Raw genomic sequence first — 23,735 nt, forward strand, 5'->3', positions numbered from 1 at the left:
TGTTAAGGTCTCCCGGTCTTTTCTTTGCGCCTCTTGTGCAGCCTCCAGTTGGGCAGTCAGCCTGCGGCTGGTGTCCTCAAGCGCCTCCTGCTGCACTCGCTTGCAACATAGCTTTAACTGCATCCTCCATTTAGGAGGCAGAAAACAGTCTTTGGTGCACTGCACAAAAAAAAACTAAAAAAAAACTGGCCCTTTAAATGTTATTTTTTTTTTCAAGTGCACGCATCCTCCACTACTTGTAAGCGTTAGGTAGCGGGGTGGTGGACGAGCACGCTCTCTTGAGCACAGATTCCAGACAACCTCAGTTTTCCAATCAACTGTACAGATTTATTGCCAGCGGGTGGTACATAAAATAAACAAACAAACAAAATGTTATGCCTGTCCGGTGTTCTGCCAGATTTTATACCTTGGCAGAACGCTATACCGGAAGTGAAGCGGCCGCACTGGAAGTGACACAGCCACACAGGAATCGGCTGGAGGAGGGTGTGTGCGGTGCTGCGCACATCCACTGGATTAGCAAAAAATCATTGCAGCGCCGCGGGAGAAGGACTTCATGCGCATGTGCGAAACCACACACCGCGCGTGCGCACTTAGGGGTAGGTAGATTTTCTAGAGCAAAATGTTCCATCAGATCTCCCTATCCCTGAGTCATCAGGAGCAGTTCATCCTTACCGCAGAGCTGAGTGCAGAATATCGAGGTCATCACATAGCAGAGCTGAGTGCAGAATATCGAGGTCATCACATAGCAGAGCTGAGTGCGGGATATCGAGGTCATCACATAGCAGAGCTGAGTGCGGGATATTGAGGTCATCACATAGCAGAGCTGAGTGCGGGATATTGAGGTCATCACATAGCAGAGCTGAGTGCGGGATATCGAGGTCATCACATAGCAGAGCTGAGTGCGGGATATTGAGGTCATCACATAGCAGAGCTGAGTGCAGAATATCGAGGTCATCACATAGCAGAGCTGAGTGCGGGATATCGAGGTCATCACATAGCAGAGCTGAGTGCAGAATATCGAGGTCATCACATAGCAGAGCTGAGTGCGGGATATCGAGGTCATCACATAGCAGAGCTGAGTGCAGAATATCGAGGTCATCACATAGCAGAGCTGAGTGCGGGATATTGAGGTCATCACATAGCAGAGCTGAGTGCGGGATATTGAGGTCATCACATAGCAGAGCTGAGTGCGGGATATTGAGGTCATCACATAGCAGAGCTGAGTGCAGAATATCGAGGTCATCACATAGCAGAGCTGAGTGCGGGATATCGAGGTCATCACATAGCAGAGCTGAGTGCAGAATATCGAGGTCATCACATAGCAGAGCTGAGTGCGGGATATCGAGGTCATCACATAGCAGAGCTGAGTGCAGAATATCGAGGTCATCACATAGCAGAGCTGAGTGCGGGATATCGAGGTCATCACATAGCAGAGCTGAGTGCGGGATATCGAGGTCATCACATAGCAGAGCTGAGTGCAGAATATCGAGGTCATCACATAGCAGAGCTGAGTGCGGGATATCGAGGTCATCACATAGCAGAGCTGAGTGCGGGATATTGAGGGACACCAATATCCTAATTCGCATAAAAATTTGCTTCAATACTGTACGGAACGAGCGCTCCGTACAGTATTACAATGTATTGGCTCCGATGAGCCGAAGTTATTACTTTGCGAAGTCTGATTTATACGGAACTCGGGTTCAGTTCCAAGGAATGTAGAGCGGTAGAGAAAATATCGGGGAGTTGCCTCTTGCGGTAAAACGACCCATGCATTTTGCTTGTGATGGAAAGTGAAAGCAAAACAGGGCCAGCATTCTGCATGTAAGGGACAGAGAAGGAAGCATTTGCAAGATCAATGACAGTAAAAGATGTGGCATCTATAGGCACCTGGTTTACCAGCGTTTACTGCCCTTAACCCTTTAAGGACCTCTGCCGTACATTTACGGCGGAGGTCCGGTCCCCAAACATGGCACCTGCTCGCACGTGCAGCGGGCGCCATAGCCACCGGGTTTCTGCTATTTTAAATAGCAGAGACGTGCGACACATGTATGCGATCAGCTATAAGGCTGATCGCATACATTTTCCCTTTCAGATGCCGTGGTCAAATGTGACCACGGCATCTGCGCAGTCCGGAAGCGGAAGTAGCGCACTTCCGCTCCGGTAATAGCGTTCCCCGGCAGAGTTCGGGGAACCTGTTACCTTGTGCTAATAGACAGAAGCCTCAAGAAGGCCTTCAGAGCCTATTAGATGACTATACCAATACAGGCCACTAGGTGGCCGCATTGTATTGGTATAGTGCAAATGAAGTGTTCAATGCTGTCTATATAGACATCAATGAACAGAATAGGCAATCCAAATCTCTCCCCTTTCCTTAAAATAAAAATACTTAAACAATAGTATGCGAAAATGCCCATACTATTAAAATATTAAAATATTAATGGCATACGGCAAATGGCGTAACGGGCAAAAAAATAAAAACAGCCAATTTGCAATTTTTTTTCACCTCAACTACCCAATAATTTTTTTATAAAAAGTGATCAAAAAGTTGCACACATTTCAAATTGGTTTAAGTGAAAATAACAGATCGTCCCGCAAAAAATGAGCCCTCACACAGCCCCATACACATAACTACAAAAAAGTTATAGGGGTCAGAATATGGTTATGAAAAAAGGTTTTAATTTTGTTTTCAGTATTAAAACGCAAGAAAAATTATACAAGTCTTGTATCATGGTAACCGTACTGACCTGGAGAATGAAGATGACAGGCACGTTTTACCGCAAAATAATAATAAAACCCTTTATCAGAATTGCTTTTTTTTCCAAATTATACCCTATTTGGAATTTTCCCCCGCTTCCTACTACATGGTATGCAACCGTAAATGGTGCCATTAGAAAGTGCAACTTGTCCCGCAAAAAATAAGCCCTCGTAAGGCTATGTGAATACAAAAAGAAAAAAGTTAGGACTATGGGAAGGCGGGGAGTGAAAAACGAAAATGCAAAAATGGAAAATGTCAGGGTTCTTCGGCTGGGTTCACACGGGCGTTGCGGGAAAAGGTGCGGGTGCGTTGCGGGAACATGCGTGATTTTTCCGCGCGAGTGCAAAACATTGTAATGCGTTTTGCACGCGTGTGAGAAAAATCAGCAATTATTGAACACTTCATTTGCACAGAAGTTCGGGTTTGGGATCGGGGTTGTGTAGATTGTATTATTTTCCCTTATAACATGGGTATAAGGTAAAATAATAGCATTCTGAATACAGACTGCACAGTACAATAGGGCTGGAGGGGTTAAAAAAAAATAATAAATAAAAAATTTAACTCTCCTTAATCCACTTGCTCACGCAGCCGGCATCTCTTCTGTCTTCTTCTTTGCTGTGTACAGGAAAAGGACCTGTGGTGAGGTCACTGTGCTCATCACATGGTCCGTCACATGATCCATCACCATAGTAAAAGATAATGTGATGACCAGAGTGACGTCACCAGGGCAACCCTTATAGAAGGCAGGGACAGTCCCCAGGTGTCCCTGCCTTCTAGATCGCTGTTTACCGCTATGCGCTTCCTGTTCCGGCCCGGCGGTCATGTGACTGCCAGAGCCGGGTAAGTGCAGGAGCTGTGAGGTCTTCTACAGACCTCGATCAGCCCTGCACTGAGGCTGTATTGCGCTGTACAGCCTCTCTGCGGGGTGTATTTCTCCTGTAACTGGGGCTACTATTTCAGACATCAACAGTGAAAAAATAAATAAAGTGAAGTTAAATGTCCCCCAGAGGTCTTGTATGACCTTATGGGGGATGAAAAGTAAAAAAATAAAGTGTTAAAAAATAAAAAACAATAAAGGTTTTAAATGCAAGAAAAAAATTCCCCAAGTAAGGAATAAAAAAAAAGTTAAAAATATAAAAAAAATATATAAAATAGACATATTTGGTATTGCCGCGTCCATGACGGCCGGCTCTATAAATATATCACATGATCGACCCAGTCCGATAAACGCCATAAATAATTTTTGGGAAAAATGTAAAAAAAAAGCCATTTTTGTCACCTTACATCACAAAAACTGCAACACCAAGTGATCAAAAGGGCGTATGTCCCACATCATGGTACCAATAAAACAGTCACCTCTTCCCGCCAAAAATGAGCCCCTACATAAGAAAATCGCTCAATAAATATAAAAACTATAGCTCTCATATCATGGAGACACTAAAACATAATTTTTTGGGTTTCAAAAATGCTATTATTGTGTTAAAGTGAAATTAATAAAAAAAAAGTATACATATTAGGTATCGCCGCGTCCGTAACAACCAGCTCTATAAAAATATCACATGACCTAACCCCTCGGGTGAACACCGAAAAAAAAAGAAAAGAAAAAAACACTGTCAAAAAAAGCTATTTTTGTCACCTTACATCACAAAAAGTTCAACACTAAGCGATCAAAAAGGCGTATGTCCCACAAAATGGTACTAATAAAACAGTCACCTCATCCTGCAAAAAATGAGCCCCTACAAAAAAACTATAGCTCTCTGAACATGGACACATTAAAACATAATTATTGTGTAAAACTTAGATAAGAAAAAGTATACATATTAGGTATCGCCACGTCCATAACGATCTGCTCTATAAAAATGTCACTTGACCGAACCCCTCAGGTGAACGCTGTAAACATAAATAAAAACTGTGCTAAAACAACCAATTTTTTGGTCACCTTGCCCCATAAAGTGTTATAATGAATGATCAAAAAAATCATATGTACCCAAAAATAGTACTAATAAAACTGGCACCTTATCCCCTAGTTTCCAAAATTGAGTCATTTCTTGGGAGTTTCTACTGTAAGGGTGCATCGGGGGCTTCAAATGGGACATGGCATCTAAAAACCATGTGGCGCTCCTTTTCTTCTGCGCCCTGCCGTGTGCCCGTACAGCAGTTTATGACCACATGTGGGGTGTTTCTGTAAACCGCTGAATCTGGGTAATAAATATTGAGTTTTGTTTGGCTGTTAACCATCGATGAGTTAAAGATTTTTTTTAATTAAAATTGAAAATCTGCCAAAAAAGTGAAATAAAAAAATTTGATCTCCATTTTCCATTAATTCTTGTGGAACGCCTAGAGGGTTAACAAAGTTTGTAAAATCGGTTTTAAGTAACTTGAGGGGTGTAGTTTCTACAATGGGGTCATTTATGGGGGTATCCACTATGTAAGCCCCACAAAGTGACTTCCGACCTGAACTGGTCCTTAAAAAGTGGGTTTTGGCAATTTTCTTAAAAATTTTAAGAATTGCTTCTAAACCTCTAACGTTCTAAGAAAATAAAATTACATTTACAAATTGATGCCAACATAAAGTAGACCCATGGGGAATGTTAAGTAATAAATATTTTATGAGGTATCACTTTCTGTTTTAAAAGCAGAGAAATTGAAATTGAGAAAATTGCGAATTTTTGGTAAATTTGGGATTTTTCATAAATAAAAGGTGAATTATATTGACTCAAATTTATGACCATCATGAAGTACAATGTGTCACGAGAAAACAATCTCTGAATGACTTGGATAAGTAAAAGCGTTTCAAAGTTATTACCACATAAAGTGAGATATGTCAGGAAGGGGGCAAATGGCCCGGATGTGAAGTGGTTAAGGACATACGAGCGCAGAGTCTCTTCAGGCACAGGGGCTGAGATTTGGGGTTTTCCTGAAGAGAAATCCACAGATGCTTTGAGCGACGCTGCTGTGAGTAGTAGTATCATGTCCTGATTAAATCAATCAAACCTCCTTCACCAGGGTGACATCCAGACTGAAGTCGCTGACCATGGACAGGAGATGGCACAGGGTGACAGGCTGAATGGAGGAGAACTAGCGGAGGGACCGGAGCGGGGCTTCCCCTCCTGCCAGCCAAGCTGTGGGCAAGGTCACGGGCAGATGCAGTACCTGCAGCAGTGAGGTCACCGTGCTGAAGAGGCGGAGGGTCCGTTCAGTGACTGCTATCTGCCTGGAGATTGTGCCTGTAACCTGCCCAGATGATGGGGGTGATGTCTGTACGGACGGAAACAGATGAGACACAGAGAGTGGAGATGGGAAGAGATAGACAGATAAAGGGATGTATTAGACGAATAGGCAGTGATAGACCGATATACACTCACCTAAAGAATTATTAGGACCACCATACTAATACGGTGCTGGACCCCCTTTTGCCTTCAGAACTGCCTTAATTCTACGTGGCATTGATCCCACAAGGTGCTGATAGCATTCTTTAGAAATGTTGGCCCATATTGATAGTTGATGGAGATTTGAGGGATGCACATCCAGGGCACGAAGCTCCCGTTCCACCACATCCCAAAGATGCTCTATTGGGTTGAGATCTGGTGACTGTGGGGCCATTTTAGTACAGTGAACTCATTGTCATGTTCAAGAAACCAATTTGAAATGATTGGAGCTTTGTGACATGGTGCATTATCCTGCTGGAAGTAGCCATCAGAGGATGGGTACACGGTGGCCATGAAGGGATGGACATGGTCAGAAACAATGCTCAGGTAGCCCGTGGCATTTAAACGATGGCCAATTGGCACTAAGGGGCCTAAAGTGCCCAGAAAACATCCCCCACACCATTACACCACCACCACCAGCCTGCACAGTGGTAACAAGGCATGATGGATACATGTTCTCATTCTGTTTACGCCGAATTCGGACTCATCAGACCAGGCAACATGTTTCCAGTCTTCAACAGTCCAATTTTGTTGAGCTCGTGCAAATTGTAGCCTCTTTTTCCTATTTGCAGTGGAGATGAGTGGTACCCGGTGGGGTCTTCTGCTGTTGTAGCCCATCCGCCTCAAGGTTGTGCGTGTTGTGGCTTCACAAATGCTTTGCTGCAGACCTCGGTTGTAACGAGTGGTTATTTCAGTCAACGTTGCTCTTCTATCAGCTTGAATCAGTCGCCCATTCTCCTCTGACCTCCAGCATCAACAAGGCATTTTCGCCCACAGGACGGCCGCATACTGGATGTGTTTCCCTTTTCACACCATTCTTTGTAAACCCTAGAAATGGTTGTGCGTGAAAATCCCAGTAACTGAGCAGATTGTGAAATACTCAGACCGGCCCGTCTGGCACCAACAACCAGGCCACGCTCAAAACTGCTTAAATCCCCTTTCTTTCCCATTCTGACCTTCAGTTTGGAGTTCAGGAGATTGTCTTGACCAGGACCACAACCCTACATGCATCGAAGCCACTGCCATGTGATTGGTTGACCAGATAATCGCATTAATGAGAAATAGAACAGGTGTTCCGAATAATTCTTTAGGTGAGTGTAGATCGATAGGTGATAGATATAGAAAGAGAGAACAGCTAGACAGGTAAAGATAGATACATTAGAAATGTAACACTTTACATATACAGACTGCTGTGTATTGGGGCTCACTATATACACAGGGACACTGTTATGGGGGGGGGGGGATCTGTGGATGACACATACATAGCATAAGATGCCCTCCATAACAGTGTCCTCCACAGATCCCCCATAACAGTGTCCTCCACAGATCCCCCATAAGTGTCATCCGCAGATCCCCCATAACAGTGTCATCCGCAGATCCCTCATAACAGTGTCATCCGCAGATCCCCCATAACAGTGTCATCCGCAGATCCCCCATAACAGTGTGTCATCCGCAGATCCCCCATAACAGTGTCATCCACAGATCCCCCATAACAGTGTCATCCACAGATCCCCCATAACAGTGTGTCATCCACAGATCCCCCAATAACTGTCTGTCATCCACAGATCCCCCATAACAGTGTGTCATCCACAGATTCCCCCCATAACAGTGTCATCCACAGATCCCCCATAACAGTGTGTCATCCACAGATCCCCCATAACAGTGTGTCACCCACAGATCCCCCATAACAGTGTGTCATCTACAGATCCCCCATAACAGTGTGTCATCCACAGATCCCCCATAACAGTGTCATCCAGATCCCCCATAACAGTGTCATCCACCAACAAAAGCCAGAATATAATAAAAGACGGGGGTCTGGCAAAGTGTTACACATGGCCAGCGACACATTAAGGGTCCTTGGCCGATAAACATTATAATCATGTGTTTCCACTTGCCCAGCTCTGACTGTGGGGGGGTCTTATTGACCAGTGGGTATAAGCCCACACAGAGGGTGGCTTGGGCCCCCCATAGGCTGAGCATTACTCTCTCCAGTCTGGGTTTTGTTGTCCACACTTAGGACATGTCCACCCCTCTGGGCCAATATATGGAGGTGGTGCTGTGGGAGGGAGAGATTTTTGTGGGTTATGGGGGCTAATAGACAATACTTCAGAAGGGATACTTAATTCTTTTGTAGGCAATTTAATCACATCCCATATTTCATACCCGTTCCTTTTGTCAGTGTATTTTCCCTTATGGGAAGTAATAGTCATTCACTGGGCTACATCATACCACATCGTGGCCTGGTCATATTTGTTATGGTCCTCCAACCACCTCTTAAAATGAGTAAGAAGTTTCTGCAATACTGATTCATCCAATGTTCCATTCACACCTGCTCCTAATTTCTTTAACATCTGTCTACGGTTGTTTTAATGCCCTTTACACATTGCATAATTTAAATTGCAAAGAACCATTTCTCTGCTTCCTTCTCAGAGGAACGCTTACTCTGTGTAGCCCTCGTCCCGTGGGTGGCTCCTTGTAATTAACTACCCGGGTACTCGTACACCTGGTGAATTACAACAGTGCTGTGGACACCCTTCCGAGGCAGAACTACCAGTGGTGCTTTGGGAACCCTTCCGAAGCAGAACTACCAGTGGTGCTGTGGGCACCCTTCCGAGGCAGAACTACCAGTGGTGCTGTGGACACCCTTCCGAGGCAGCACTACCAGTGGTGCTGTGGACACCCTTCCGAGGCAGCACTACCAGTGGTGCTGTGGACACCCTTCCGAGGCAGCACTACCAGTGGTGCTGTGGACACCCTTCCGAGGCAGCACTACCAGTGGTGCTGTGGACACACTTCCGAGGCAGCACTACCAGTGGTGCTGTGGACACACTTCCGGGGCAGCACTACCAGTGGTGCTGTGGACACACTTCCGAGGCAGAACTACCAGTGGTGCTGTGGACACACTTCCGAGGCAGAACTACCAGTGGTGCTGTGGACACACTTCCGAGGCAGAACTACCAGTGGTGCTGTGGGCACCCTTCCGAAGCAGAACTACCAGTGGTGCTGTGGGCACCCTTCCGAGGCAGCACTACCAGTGGTGCTGTGGACACCCTTCCGAGGCAGCACTACCAGTGGTGCTGTGGACACCCTTCCGAGGCAGCACTACCAGTGGTGCTGTGGACACCCTTCCGAGGCAGCACTACCAGTTGTGCTGTGGACACACTTCCGAGGCAGAACTACCAGTGGTGATGTGGACAGACTTCCGAAGCAGCGCTACCAGTGGTGCTGTGGACACACTTCCGAGGCAGCGCTACCAGTGGTGTTGTGGACACACTTCAGAGGCAGCACTACCAGTGGTGCTGTGGGCACACTTCTGAGGCAGCACTACCAGTGGTGCTGTGGACACACTTCCGAGGCAGCACTACCAGTGGTGCTGTGGACAGACTTCAGAGGCAGCACTACCAGTGGTGCTGTGGACACACTTCCGAGGCAGCACTACCAGTGGTGCTGTGGACACACTTCCGAGGCAGCACTACCAGTGGTGCTGTGGACACACTTCCGAGGCAGCTCTACCAGTGGTGCTGTGGACACACTTCCGAGGCAGCTCTACCAGTGGTGCTGTGGACAGACTTCCGAGGCAGCACTACCAGTGGTGCTGTGGACACACTTCCGAGGCAGCACTACCAGTGGTGCTGTGGACACACTTCCGAGGCAGCTCTACCAGTGGTGCTGTGGACACACTTCCGAGGCAGCTCTACCAGTGGTGCTGTGGACACACTTCCGAGGCAGCACTACCAGTGGTGCTGTGGACACACTTCCGAGGCAGCGCTACCAGTGGTGCTGTGGACACACTTCCGAGGCAGCACTACCAGTGGTGCTGTGGACACACTTCCGAGGCAGCTCTACCAGTGGTGCTGTGGACACACTTCCGAGGCAGAACTAGCAGTGGTGCTGTGGACAGACTTCAGAGGCAGCACTACCAGTGGTGCTGTGGACACACTTCTGAGGCAGAACTACCAGTGGTGCTGTGGACACACTTCCGAGGCAGAACTACCAGTGGTGCTGTGGACACACTTCCGAGGCAGCGCTACCAGTGGTGCTGTGGACACACTTCCGAGGCAGCACTACCAGTGGTGCTGTGGACACACTTCCGAGGCAGCGCTATCCACTGGTGGGAACACTACAGTATAGTCTTGCCCATACACAGAGTAAATACACGTCCTATCTGGGGTAACGCGCTGGAAACCCCTTAAACCCCTCTACGTTCTTTCTATGGCACAGGAAGCACACAAACACTGCTATGCAAATTATTATAACTGCAACCAGCCGATTCAAACTGTTATCACAATACCCATGAATGCACACAATACACAGCACAGGAGATAGCAGTAACGCAGTAATTCTTCCTCATACAATATCAGCAGACACTTAGGACATGTGAAATCTCACAACATAACATTGGAACAACCCCTGACCTCAGGTGCCTTTTCAGGTACCAACAAGGAACTGCAGGGCCCCTATCCAATCTTACTGGACAGCTTTATACACTGCCACTTCTCACAGCCTCCTCCAGGATAGGTCCGTCAACCTTTTCTCCACCAGAACCAGAGGTCTCCAGAGACAGGGACCGGACGATCCAGTCAATGTGCTCTGGACTTTCAGCTTGGCTCAGGGGGAGCAGGGTCAGACCCCTCCAAGATTCAGCTTATCTCAGCCACTCACACATTTGTGCATTTATACGCCTAGAGACAGTTTGCACATATAGGGGAAATAATACATTCACCAGAACACGGGGCAGGCACCATGTTCACACACCACACTGCAGAACAGCAAGCAGAGCTCAGGAGACAGGCAGTAACACAATGGGTTACTTACCGCGGTCTTCCCAGGTCCTGGTCTCCGTATCGGGGTCTGCAGCTAGGAGGGTTGTTGTGGTGCCCGCATTTTCCACCAGAAAATGTTGAGGCAGACGTAGGGTCAGTCATGTGTTCAAGATGAATGACGTCGAAGGAGGAAAATGACAGAAGTCATGACATAGGTTAAAATTCTGCCGGGAACCCAAATTGGGAGTGTCCTAAGCCCTTTATTTATACCCATTTCAAGGGTGTAACCTCTGAAAGTAACAATGACTTCTGATTGGTACAAATAATCTACTAAAGGGTTAATTGCTGAGACTTCTGCTTTTTAGTAAGACATGCACACTGCTGTACACAGTACACAGATTATCTTATCTCAGCTCACACTTACTACCTTCTTTAGTTGTAACTTATGTCATCGCCATCTTCATCTTCTGATAGACACAGATGGAAGTCACAGAAAAGCCGGATACGTCTTTAACACTGCATTTAATCACCGCAGCAGGACAGACTTTCAGCTCCAGCCTCAGCTTTACCCGACTACAATACGTGGACAAGAGGTAATAACCGAGCTCCATGGAAAAAAGCTCTGACCGTTAGGTTACTACTCCTAACATCCAGACACAATAATTAGGGCTTCTCCTTCACATGTGAGAGATGTAACCGCAGCAGCCACACTGAAATACAAGGCGACTGACATAGTCCTGGACCAGCCGCTGACCATCCAAATTTCATAAGTAGTCTAGGAAATGAGAACCAAACATATCTCCGCTGCCAGGTGGACACAGTACGAGGTGGCACTGCCAACGCCGTCAGGAAGAACCATCAGACAAGGTCTGGGTTAGATGACCAGATAATCAGCATTATTGTATTGAATTGCTGAAAATTGAAAAGCAGGAGCTGGAGAAACTCCTATCCCTAACTTAGAATTTTTGGTAGATGGATCCCGGTACCACCATGAAGGAAGTCCATGGACTGGGTAGGCAGTCACTACCCTACCCTCCTGCTTAGCATAGAAAGCATAGCTACAGGCATTCACTGCAACATGTGAAATGGCTCAAGTTCCGACAGCTAATACACACACTGCAGGTAGGTCTTTGGGGTGGCAGAAGACTATGGTCCTATCTAGAAGAGAAGAGACTTTGTGGGATCAGCAGATAAACCCATTAAAACTGTAGAGTCTGTTGGGGTAGAGATCATCAGGGTACAAACTCCCGAGGTAGGGGGTAATGCCTTTGCTGACGCAGCAGCCTGAGCAGCCACTCTGAAGCCCTAATGGAGGCCTACTGAGGAACCAAGTCCAACTGATATCAGTAATATCTCTTTACTGGACAAGGCAGTAGATGTCTGGTTGTGTAGAGTGGAAGCAGCAACAGTTTGGAACATGATGGGCAAGAGAGGACATGTGGGGGGAGTAGAAGTGGCAGCTGCACAGTATGGAACCTGACGGACAAGACTGGAGATCCGCAGCTGTGTAGGGGTAGTAGTAGCGGCAGCAGCAGCATAGTATGGAACCTGATGGACAAGCATCGTCCTGCTGTGACTGAGATGATGAGTAAGCAGTCCCATCCACAGTCATCCTTTTTCTATGCTGTAACATGCTGCCACCTACCAGAGGTGAGGGAGAGCTGTGACCTGTTACTACAGGCCGGACGGCTGGTGCTGACAGTGCTGCTGCTACCTCCACTACAGCCACCCACATTCTCACTGGTGACTGACATGGTACGGGTGCTTCCTCTTACATTACCCCATCCACTGAACTCTGTCTTTCTTTTTAAGAACGGAGGCACCATTGCACCTTTACTGGTTATTCCACCACAAGGCCCACAGCTAACTGCCAGACGTTAGAGGAGATCTCCTGCCTGTACAAGTCATTCCTTCATCATCCATTGGCCAGAGCTCTCTTTCGGGACTCTTTCGCATGCCCAAAAAACTTTCCCGGCCCTAGAGGACCCAATTCATATTTAAACTAGGTTGTATTAACCATCTGCCAATGTATGGCCTACCGCTCACCCAAAACCTCAGTCTCAACTACTTTCTGGACCCAGGAGCCGGAAGTAGCCGTACAGCGCTGAGATGCCTATAGGTCCAGTGCTCTCCTAATTCAGCTAACCCTTTCTTCTGGTGCCCGGTAAATGAGTAGGACTTAGCTGGGCTGGTGGATTAAGGACTATAGACGAGTTGAAGAGTGGAGGCACCTTTCCTGTGGCTACTAGCTGTTTTACCTGGGAGCTGAATGAAGCCGCGGTTGCTGCACTGTTCGGAGGGCGGTCAGGTGTAGGAGCCTTGGTGGCGGCCATTGTGGCTGTGTCGGCAGAAAACATCCACTACCTGCTGCTGTGTGATCTGCTCTACCACTGCAAGTCCTGCCGCTGAGTCATCTTTCCGACCTGCTGCTTGGGCCCACATGACTGCCCAAACCGGGCACACACTGCTTCTGAGCACCAGGAGTTGCATAAGGTACATTTTCCGGAAAAAAGGGGAGAGGTGAAGGGGCAGTGGACTATTTTTGATGAGCACGGATATTTATCTCAAGTGGAGAAGCCAGAGCCCCCCTTTGCCTTCCTAGAAACGATCCACAGTTTAACGAGTCCTGACACCATTTTTGTTTCTTTCTTCTCTTCATACTGAGCAGAAGAACGTCTGCACCTTTTACAGCTGACTGATTGCAAGAACCGAAGACCAAGTTGGTTGTTCTGTCAAAAAGCCGTCTACTCTGCTTGGTTTAATACGGTTGATCATGCTGACAGAGCCTCATTAACAATAACACTCAGTGGCGTACTAAGAGGGGGGGCGGGGGGGGGGGTCCGCCCCGGGTGCCGACTCTGGGGGTGCCAGAAGCAATGAGCACTTCCATCAATACAGACAGAAGCGCTCATTGCTGGAGCGCAGGGAGCTGGGTCCTGTCACTCACCGCTCAGCTCCCCGCGCTCCTCCCCTCCCTCAGGCCGGCGGCGCACAGAATGGTGAAGCAGGAAGACTTCTCCCCGCTCCACCATTCAGCCTGCAGACACAGATCGTGCTGCCGGCCTGTGTGGGTGGGGCCTGCAGCCTAGAAATCTGCATAATCTCCGCCCACACAGTGCTGCAAAGCGATCTATGCCTGAAGGGAAGAGAGGTATATGAGCTTCAGGAACGGGACAAGGTGGGTAGTTACTGTGATTTATTAAAAGAGGGCATTACTACTATAGAGGGTGCACAGAGAGTGTATTACTATGCAGGGGGGCAAAGAGGACATTACTACTATGGACGGGGCAAAGAGGACATTACTACTATGGACGGGGCAAAGAGGGCATTACTAATGTGAAGAGTGCACAATAGGCATTTCTACTGTGAAGGGGGCACAGAGCCAAAGGACATTACTACAATTAAGGGGGCACAAAGGGCATTATTACTGTGAAGGGGGCAGAATGGGCATTTCTACTATGAAGGGGGCACAGAGCCATAGGACATTACTACAATGAAGAGGGAGAAGTGGGCATTACTACTATGAATGGGACACAATGGGGATTATTACTATGAAGGGGGCACAATTACTATAAGGGGGGCACAAAGAGGGCATTACAACTGTGAAAGGGGCACAGGGGGCATAACTACTGTGAGGGGGACACACATCTATACAAAACTACTGTGAAGGTTGTACAATGAGGGCAATACTACTGTAAGGGGGTACAATTTTGTGAAAGTATTGGGGGGGCGAGAGAAAGGACCTGCCCCAGGTGCCAAATAGGATAGGTCATCAGTATCTGATTGGTGGGGGTCCAACACCAGGGCCCCGCGCCGATCAGCTGTTCTAGAAGCCACGATGCTCGCTGTAGCGCCGCGGCCTTCTCTCAGCTCTGCCTAGGCCGTGTGACATCACGTTCATCGGTTACATGGCCCAGGTGCAGCTCAGCCCCATTGAAGTGTATGGGGCTGAGCTGTGATACCAAGCACGGCCACAATACAACGTACGGCGCTGTGCTGGGTGAGCTGAGAGAAGGCAGAGGCGCTACTACAAGCACTGGTGCCTTCTCAACCAGCTGATTGGCGGGGGTCCTGGATCTCTTTAATAAAGACTGTGATATTTACCTGCTCAAGGATCCTCAAAATCCGAAGAACAGAAGAATTGATGTTCCACAGATGTCCCAGTTTGGTAAAAAATAAAAGCTAAAATATTTCCCAAATGTATATTATATAATTCATTGACGATCATGGCAAATAGTCACATGACACAAGACTATCCGGTCTCCGCCGCGGCCAGTGTCGGCTGTGGCAATGTCAAACCAGATGAGCCCAGCCGAGCATTGCAGGCTTGGAAGAGAAGGAGCGGAGAGCCAGCGCCAGGAAGCAGGTAAGTAATCTTCCCTTTACAGATCCAGTAAAGTGGGGGAGTTTGCCAAACCCCCTCATTCTTGCACAACCCCTTTAAGATCTACAATTATAACAACTGTAACTACACTTCTGAATATACTGAAATTTTCTTTTAATTCCTACTTCAATATATATGCAATATTTTTATAACAAAACTGAGTCTTCTCGCTATAAATGATAGCAAGAAAAAATATGGAAATTTATGGCATATTTTACAGGAAGGATTTAGAATTGCTTGTTCCCTGTGTGAATTCTCTGATGTTGAACAAGAGATGATTTCCGAGTAAAACATTTGCCACATTCTGAACACGAATACAGCTTCTCTCCTGTGTGAATTCTCTGATGGCTCTTAAGAGATGATTTTTTTGCAAAACATTTATCACATTCTGAACATGAATATGGCTTATCTCCTGTGTGAATTCTCTGATGTTCAAAAAGAGATGATTTCCAAGTAAAACATTTGCCACATTCAGAACATGAATATGGTTTCTCCCCTGTGTGAATTCTCTGATGTTCAAAAATAGATGTTTTCCGAGTGAAACATTTCCCACATTCTGAACATGAAAATGGCTTCTCTCCTGTGTGAAATCTTTGATGTTGAAGAAGGCCTGATTTCCAAATAAAACATTTGTCACATTCTGAGCATGAATACGGCTTTTTCTGAGCTCTTTGGGTTCCAGAACATTTTCCGTCAGTTTCATTCTGAGTAAGAGTATGTGATGAATTAGAAGATTGGACTTGTTTTAAAGGATGAGATGATAGATTTTTGCTGTGAAGGTCTGAGGGTACATCTGGGATAATGGCACGCTCTTCATGTGTATCTGATATGACACCTGGATCATCTGCATTATAATATGTAGATACGAGATGTTTCTCCAAGCGCCAAGTACAGTCATCTACCAAGAACAAAACATTATATTAATTAAAAATAATTTTAGAATTCTTTTACAAATTGAAGGCAGCTATCAAAATTCATAACTGACAAGAGGGCTGTCCAATTGTGTCATGTGACCCCACACCTAAAAGCAGAATGGCCCTAAGTACATAGAAGGGTCAGGCAAGAAGAACAGAGCTGTTACAACAGGCAAGAGCCAGGCAATCATATGCACAGGATTCTCACATCCTGGAGATCAATCATCTCACACAGGGAGGCTCAATCTGCGGCCCTCCAGCTGTTGCAAGGCTACAACTCCAAGCATGCCCTAATAGATGTAGGCTGTCCAGGCATGCTGGGAGTTGTAGTTTTGCAACAGTTAAAGGACCGCAAGTTGGGCATCTGTGATCTAACAGAATATTGTGAAAAAGATTCTTTGCCCGGCGTCAGAAGGAGGAGGAGACGCTGCCCCCGTCCATGAACAGCATACAACAATTGATGGCAATGTTACAGCAGAAGGAATAAGAAGGGGCCAAGTCCATAACCAATACTGATGCTGTGATGTGGGACCAGTTTGTGTTACATCTCAGAAATCAACCATAGCAAAGAAACCGGTGTGAGAAACTCATAGTTACATTGCCTTAAGAGAGGACACAGGTTCATCAAGTTTAATCTATTTTGATCAAGTGAGAACCTGAACGGACTATACACCAGTTGTTGAAGGCAGAAATAACCTTAGGAAAGAAGAAGAAGCCAACTGAAAAATGTAATAACTGACTCTAGCATTATAACAATAAGTCATTGTACGCAACAGAGGTGTCAGGATGGCCAGGAAACCTACCCCCTATTAGAGGTATGGCAGCCCAATAATCACAACTTCCTGTATGGAAGACACATATGTGGACATCTTACATATTCCTGATTTGGACACCAGAATCCAGTGCAGTCCAGAGTGTGACATGAGGCCTGTGAAATGCTGCACAGAGGGACACCAGGACACGTCCAGGAGATTCATGGAAGAGACCTGTCACCCTGATATTACTGAGCACGTCCTGGAGAGTCACAGCGCAGACCTGAGGGAGTCGTTACCACCTTAGTGTACTGGGCTAGGATCAGCAGGAACACTCCTACTGCTTCCTCCTCTCCTGTCTACTAGTATGTTGGGGCAGTTGCTATGTATTATACCGTAGCTGATCTCTTGCTCAGCCGACCTCTCTTCTGTAGGTCACCTTGTTTGGAGAGGAGCTCCTGACCGGTTAGCCTCGCTGTAAATATTCCTAGTTTCTGCAGGGGCTGCTGGTTATAGTGTAAGCTCTGTGCTTTTCAGTCCAGAAATCCTTTTATTTTCTAGTATCTCTCCTAGTTTTCCTCATCCGTGTAGTTTTGTTCTTATGATCAGTCCAGTCTTTACCTCTGATTCTTGTAGTCTGTGTGTGTGGTTGGGGGGTGGGGATGTTCCATGTTTCAGTCTGTCCTGCCTTGATTCTAGTTCAGCTCTGCTCACTTTGGGTTGGGTCTCAGTGTCCTCCTGTTGTCTGTTTTAGGGTCAGTTTTACAGATTAGGATTTTTCATAGGAAGGTCTTAAGGGACAGTGATGCCTGGTATTAGGGTCAGCGTGTAAGGACAGATCTAGGGAAGGTTTCAGGGAAAGCTCCAGTCAGGGCCACTTATTGTCTGTTCACCATATAACCCCCATCATCCGTCTGTTCCATTGTCTGATAACCATCCCCATCCTGTTCTAGTCATCTACTGATGATCTCCTATCTCCTGGCTTTCTTCTTAGGGTACTTTCACACTTGCGTTGTTTGATTCCGGCAGGCAGTTCCGTTGCCTGATCAGGCAAACTGTATGAGAACGCATGTCATCCTGATCAGTCTGAAAAATGCCCGATCAGTCAGAAAAATGCATTGCAATGCTGGATCCGTTTTTCCGGTGTCATCAGTCAAAACGGATCCAGTATTTATTTTTTTCTCATTTTTAAAGGTCTGTGCATGCGCAGACCGGAAGGACGGATCCGGCATTTTGAATGCTGGATCCGGCACAAATACATTCATATGGAAAAAAATGCGGCATTCAGGATTGTCTTCATTTTTTTTCACCGGAGATAAAACCGTAGCATGCTACGGTTTTATCTTTTGCCTGATCAGTCAAAATGACTGAACTGAAGACATCCTGAACGGATTACTCTCCATTCAGAATGCATAGGGATATGCCTGATCAGTTCTTTTCCGGTATAGAGCCCCTGTGACGGAACTCAATGCCGGAAAAGAAAACCGCAAGTGTGAAAGTACCCTTACCTGCTAGTGTTGGGATATGCGCTTTGTATTATTCTTCATGGGATGGTCTGGCTATTACACAGTTTGGTCCTACTGTAAATCCTGGGGGTATCTGAGTACTGGGGGACACTGTAAGTACCTGAGGAAGGCGCCTGCTATAGGGGAAGTCCAGTTCAGGATCATTACAGTTACAGACTCGTCTCTGCTTCATTTAGTGGTCACTACTCACCTGGGCTCTTATCTGTAGGAATGTCCTCCTCACACTGGTCATCGCCCCTCACATCTGTCTCTGTAGGGATCTCCTCCTTGTATTCCTCATCGCCCCTCACATCTGTCTCTGTAGGGATCTCCTCCTTGTATTCCTCATCGCCCCTCACATCTGTCTCTGTAGGGATCTCCTCCTTGTATTCCTCATCGCCCCTCACATCTGTCTCTGTAGGAATCTCCTCCTTGTATTCCTCATCGCCCCTCACATCTGTCTCTGTAGGAATCTCCTCCTTGTATTCCTCATCGCCCCTCACATCTGTCTCTGTAGGGATCTCCTCCTTGTATTCCTCATCGCCCCTCACATCTGTCTCTGTAGGGATCTCCTCCTTGTATTCCTCATCGCCCCTCACATCTGTCTCTGTAGGAATCTCCTCCTTGTATTCCTCATCGCCCCTCACATCTGTCTCTGTAGGGATCTCCTCCTTGTATTCCTCATCGCCCCCCACATCTGTCTCTGTAGGAATGTCCTCCTTGTATTCCTCATCGCCCCTCACATCTGTCTCTGTAGGAGTCTCCTTGTATTCCTCATCGCCCCTCACATCTGTCTCTGTAGGAGTCTCCTTGTATTCCTCATCGCCCCTCACATCTGTCTCTGTAGGGATCTCCTCCTTGTATTCCTCATCGCCCCTCACATCTGTCTCTGTAGGAGTCTCCTTGTATTCCTCATCGCCCCTCACATCTGTCTCTGTAGGGATCTCCTCCTTGTATTCCTCATCGCCCCTCACATCTGTCTCTGTAGGGATCTCCTCCTTGTATTCCTCATCGCCCCTCACATCTGTCTCTGTAGGGATCTCCTTCTTGTATTCCTCATCGCCCCTCACATCTGTCTCTGTAGGGATCTCCTCCTCGTATTCCTCATCGCCCCTCACATCTGTCTCTGTACCATTAATATTGTTCAGATCTTCATCCTGATTTAAAATGTGTGAAACAAATATTGTGAATTACAGGACAGTTGGACAAGTTGAGTGGATTGTTTTAGATGCCTACAAAAGATCATTAAAAGAGTTTTTTATCTTTAAACTTGTGTAATAGACCCCTTCAGAGAGGCGGACCCCCGGTGGAGTTCATACTTACTTGGTCCCTGCCTCTGTGTTCTGGCTTCATTGCCCCACTGTTGACTCTGCAGGTGCTGTGTCTGTGGAAATCAACACACTGTTGACAGGGGGGGGGGGGGGGTTGGAGATAGTTGGGAGCTTGGGCGCAACTGCTGCAGCCAAGAACTGGCAGCAGCGGTGACCTGTGACCAATGTGGCACATGACTGAGTGACGTACTGCATGGGTGGCAGGTGCTCCCCTGCCCTGTCAACTGGATGTTGATTCTCAGAGACCCGGGATCTGCAGAGCTGCCCATGTATCGATGGAGCTGGAACCCACCAGCAGGGATCAGGTAAGTATGAACCCAGCCACTCTGAAGGGGTCTGTTAAATAATTAGGCTGGAAAACCTCTGTAAAGGGATTATCCCACAAATTAAGAAGTAGGAATTCTACCAGCGACTGGTTTCTCTGGAGTCCGACATGACAGCACCACATGGAGATTGCCCTTCTAGTCTTCTGCAGGGACAGGAACACAGAGAGGTTACAAGGCTCCTCTCACCATCTCCCTCCAGTGTTTGCTGAAATACTACACCAGGATGGATGCAACTAAATATGTATTTACTCATTACCGATGTAATACAAACCATGGGAAGGGAAGTAAGGCTGGGGTCATGGCAGACAATTACTGGACTCATATCTACTTTTCAGTACTTCCTCCATGACATCACCACATGGAGCGATACCAGATAAGCATGTGGTTGGGGGAGAAATCTCTCAAGGGTTAACTCCTGATTGTATTAGATGTCCAGTCTGTAATAAAGCTTGCCCGAGGCGCTGCTCTGCAGATCTGATCAGTAGATGCCTCTACTCTCTCTGCCCATGGATTTGAGAAGGTCTAGAAAGGGTCTGGGATGGGCTAGGGGACCCCCTAACATGGAAGGTACTTACCAGTCTAGACATGGGCTGGAAGGAGAGGAAACCCCCATACAACCCTAGCAAAGATCCTACAATTTGATAAAACAGGAAAATTCCACTCAGGAATCCTCTCTGCACCTGTCCTCTGTAGAGACAGGAAGAGCACTGGAGGCTAGAGCGGCCTATTGACTTCTCTGTGTTCTAGTCCGTACAGAAGACCAGAAGGACGACCTACATATGGTGCTGTCATGGAGAACGTCCTGGAAAAAGTTATCTGGAGTAGTGCATACCAACACTTGAAGTACAGAAATGCAAAAACCGCTGCTCTCCAGTATAATATTCATCCTTTTTAGCTTCTTTACTCCCTCCTCTGCAGCTCTGGTCTCTTCATTCTCTGTGGGTGGGCATGTGACCATCAAGCACCTGCATCTCCCAGGAGTGCGCTGCAGCCAGCTCTTCCTAAGCCCCTCTCCCCCTCCGTGTAGCGATACAGCTATATACCGCCATGAATATACAAGTAGGGATGAATGAAAGGAGTCTGCACTGCTTCTCCACGAGATGACTGCACCGGCACTGACAGGAGGAGGGAGCAGAGAAGATACTGAGCATGTGTCCATCCCTGAATGCAGGAGAAGGTGGACCAGAAACCTAGTCACAGAAGAAACAGCAGGGGGCGCTACCAGAAGGAAGATGTACTGTACATAAAAATACAACCAATATTATTACTGCATGTACAGTGTGTTTAAAAAAAGTTAATAAAGCTCAAAATTCTTCTAATAGTTTTATTTCCATCCACACAGATGCATCGGGAACACTACACATTCTATTCCAAATCAAAACATGAAGAAAAATAGATCAAATTTATGTTATTCCTCTAAAAAAAAATATAAACATTTTTTTTTTTGAAGAAAAGCGAATAACTGTTCTAAAATAGCAGTGTTTGTCTTCTTTACAATCTCAGACATTCACTATATAAACTGAGAAATGTCTGAAGATTTTCTTTCCTCTGAATTCCGTCACTGATACTCCGTTGTATAACCGCTGTCTCTGAGACCTGCTGGACGTCTGTGCTGCTCGGAGTCACCACCTTCTGCCCCTGTGACCAGGTTCTCCAGCCTAGGATGATGGACCACATTCCACAGTTCTTCTCTATTTCTTGGTTTTGCCTCAGAAACTGCGATTTTTATGTCACCCACAAGTTTCCTATTGGATTAAGATCCGGGGATTGGGCCGGCCGCTCCATAACATCAGTCTTGTTGGTCTGGAACCAAGATGTTGCCCGTTTACTGGTGTGTTTGGGGTCGTTGTCTTGTTGGAACACCCATATCATGATGCTTGTCCACCATGCTTCACTGTCTTCACTGTCTTGTGTATTGTGGCTGAATTCAGTGTTTGGGGGTCGTCTGACAAACTGTCTCCGGCCACTAGACCCAAAAAGAACCATCTTACTTTCATCAGTCCACAGAATGTCTCTTCAGGCCGGTCAATGTGCTCTTTGGCAGATTGTAAGCTCTTCAGCACAGGTCTTGTTTTCAGCAGTGGGACTTTGCGGGGGCTTCTTGCAGATCGCTCGGCCTCACATCGGGGTCTTCTCATTGTAACAGGACTCACAGGGAACTTTACACCTTCTGTGATCTTCCTGGAGCTGATTGTTGGCCGAGTCCTCGCCATTTTGGCTATTCTTCTATCCATTCGAATGGTAGTTTTTCACTTTCTTCCAGGTTTTTTTTTATATTTAATTTTTTATTCAGAGTTATAAAACAAAAACAATATCATAACAAACATGTATAAAGTATTTTTCACATTCTATATATATATGTATGTATGTATTATGTATGTATGTATATGTATATACCCCTTAATAATTCCCTCAAATAAATATATGTATATTATTGTAGCAATGTGAACATTGAGGTGTTGTTTGCACCAGGAGCGTATCACCAAGGGGCCCGGCCTTGGTGGAGTAAAAGCCCTAGTCCAGGTGTCCACTAAAGTAGTTGGGGGATACCATATAGATAGTGTAGCTGGTTCAGCTATTTCAGGGAGGGCTTTTACTGGGAACAGGCAATGTTTTGGGTGGGTGCCTGTTCCCCATGCTCCAGTCCAGGACTTAGGGCATGCTCATGCTCAGGGATCCTATTTGATCCTGCTACTGGATCTTGGGTGGGTCTCACTCTGGAGTATTTTGTGAAGCAGAGTCCCGGTGAGGCTCTGTGTGAGTGGTCTCAGCCGGGTGGGCTGAGGGGCCACGAGGCTAGGCGATAGCCTGAACTTTGGGGGACGCGGTGACGCCTGTGAAACAAGGATCATGAGGCCAGAGTCGGGAGGACTACTGGGCCACAATCCCCCAAAAGGTATTGAAGTGTCACAGCCTGGAGGTTGCTGGACTGAATGGCTGAGGAATGGCATGTGTGAACAGGGCTCTCTAGGTGAGTCAGGGATACGACTATGTGTTTAGTTAGAGCCTCGCCGGGCAGGGGTTTGTTATTTTGTGTGGATGTCACACGTGATAAGTTGAAGCTGCGACTTTGTAACCTGTGCTTTGCTAAAGTGTCTGAAATAAAGCAAGAGTTTGGACATTACAATCGTGTCTGCGAAGAAATCTGTGAGTGTGACCCCCTGAAAAGAGATGATTTATTTTTTTGCATAGAAATATCAGTTAGTAATTTCCCCCCCACCCATGGTAGCGGGGAAAAAACAAAGAAAAAAAAAGATTAAATTATTTAAGTGTATCCATTACATAGTCTTATTGGTGAACATCTCCCATTTTCTCCACAATCGATCGTAGACAGGGACCTTATTCTGCCTGATGCAGCCCACTTTCTCAACAGACCTGTCTACAGTCATCACATTTATCCATTCCCTAATCGTGGGCACAGCAGATCCCATCCAATTCCTAGCAATTAGTAGAAGAGCCATAAAGAAGGACCTTTATACCAGATACTCCATATCTTTTGTCAAATTACACGGTAAATCACCCAAAACACAACTAAGAATTGGGAGCGATTGTTTAATGCCAAAAATATCTCCAATCA

At 46.6% G+C, this 23,735-nt stretch overlaps 1 protein-coding gene across 6 annotated transcripts in view; it reads right to left on the reverse strand.

The window, feature by feature from the left end:
* Nucleotides 1-23,735, reverse strand: part of LOC122939174 (gastrula zinc finger protein XlCGF71.1-like) — a 172,672-nt gene that overhangs the window by 130,728 nt on the left and 18,209 nt on the right. For 3 of the 6 annotated variants that reach the window (XM_044295194.1, XM_044295190.1, XM_044295189.1), the window contains one exon: nt 15,428-16,174. The exons of 2 other annotated variants lie outside the window; for them this stretch is intronic. In XM_044295194.1, coding sequence (XP_044151129.1) covers nt 16,076-16,174 — 99 coding nt within the window. In that variant the 3' untranslated portion in view covers nt 15,428-16,075. Of the gene's footprint in view, nt 1-15,427; nt 16,229-23,735 lie in introns of those variants that run through there. One more of the 6 variants, XM_044295191.1, reaches the window with a different exon arrangement.

This window comes from Bufo gargarizans, chromosome 5 (assembly GCF_014858855.1).
Source record: "Bufo gargarizans isolate SCDJY-AF-19 chromosome 5, ASM1485885v1, whole genome shotgun sequence".
Taxonomy (NCBI): domain Eukaryota; kingdom Metazoa; phylum Chordata; class Amphibia; order Anura; family Bufonidae; genus Bufo; species Bufo gargarizans.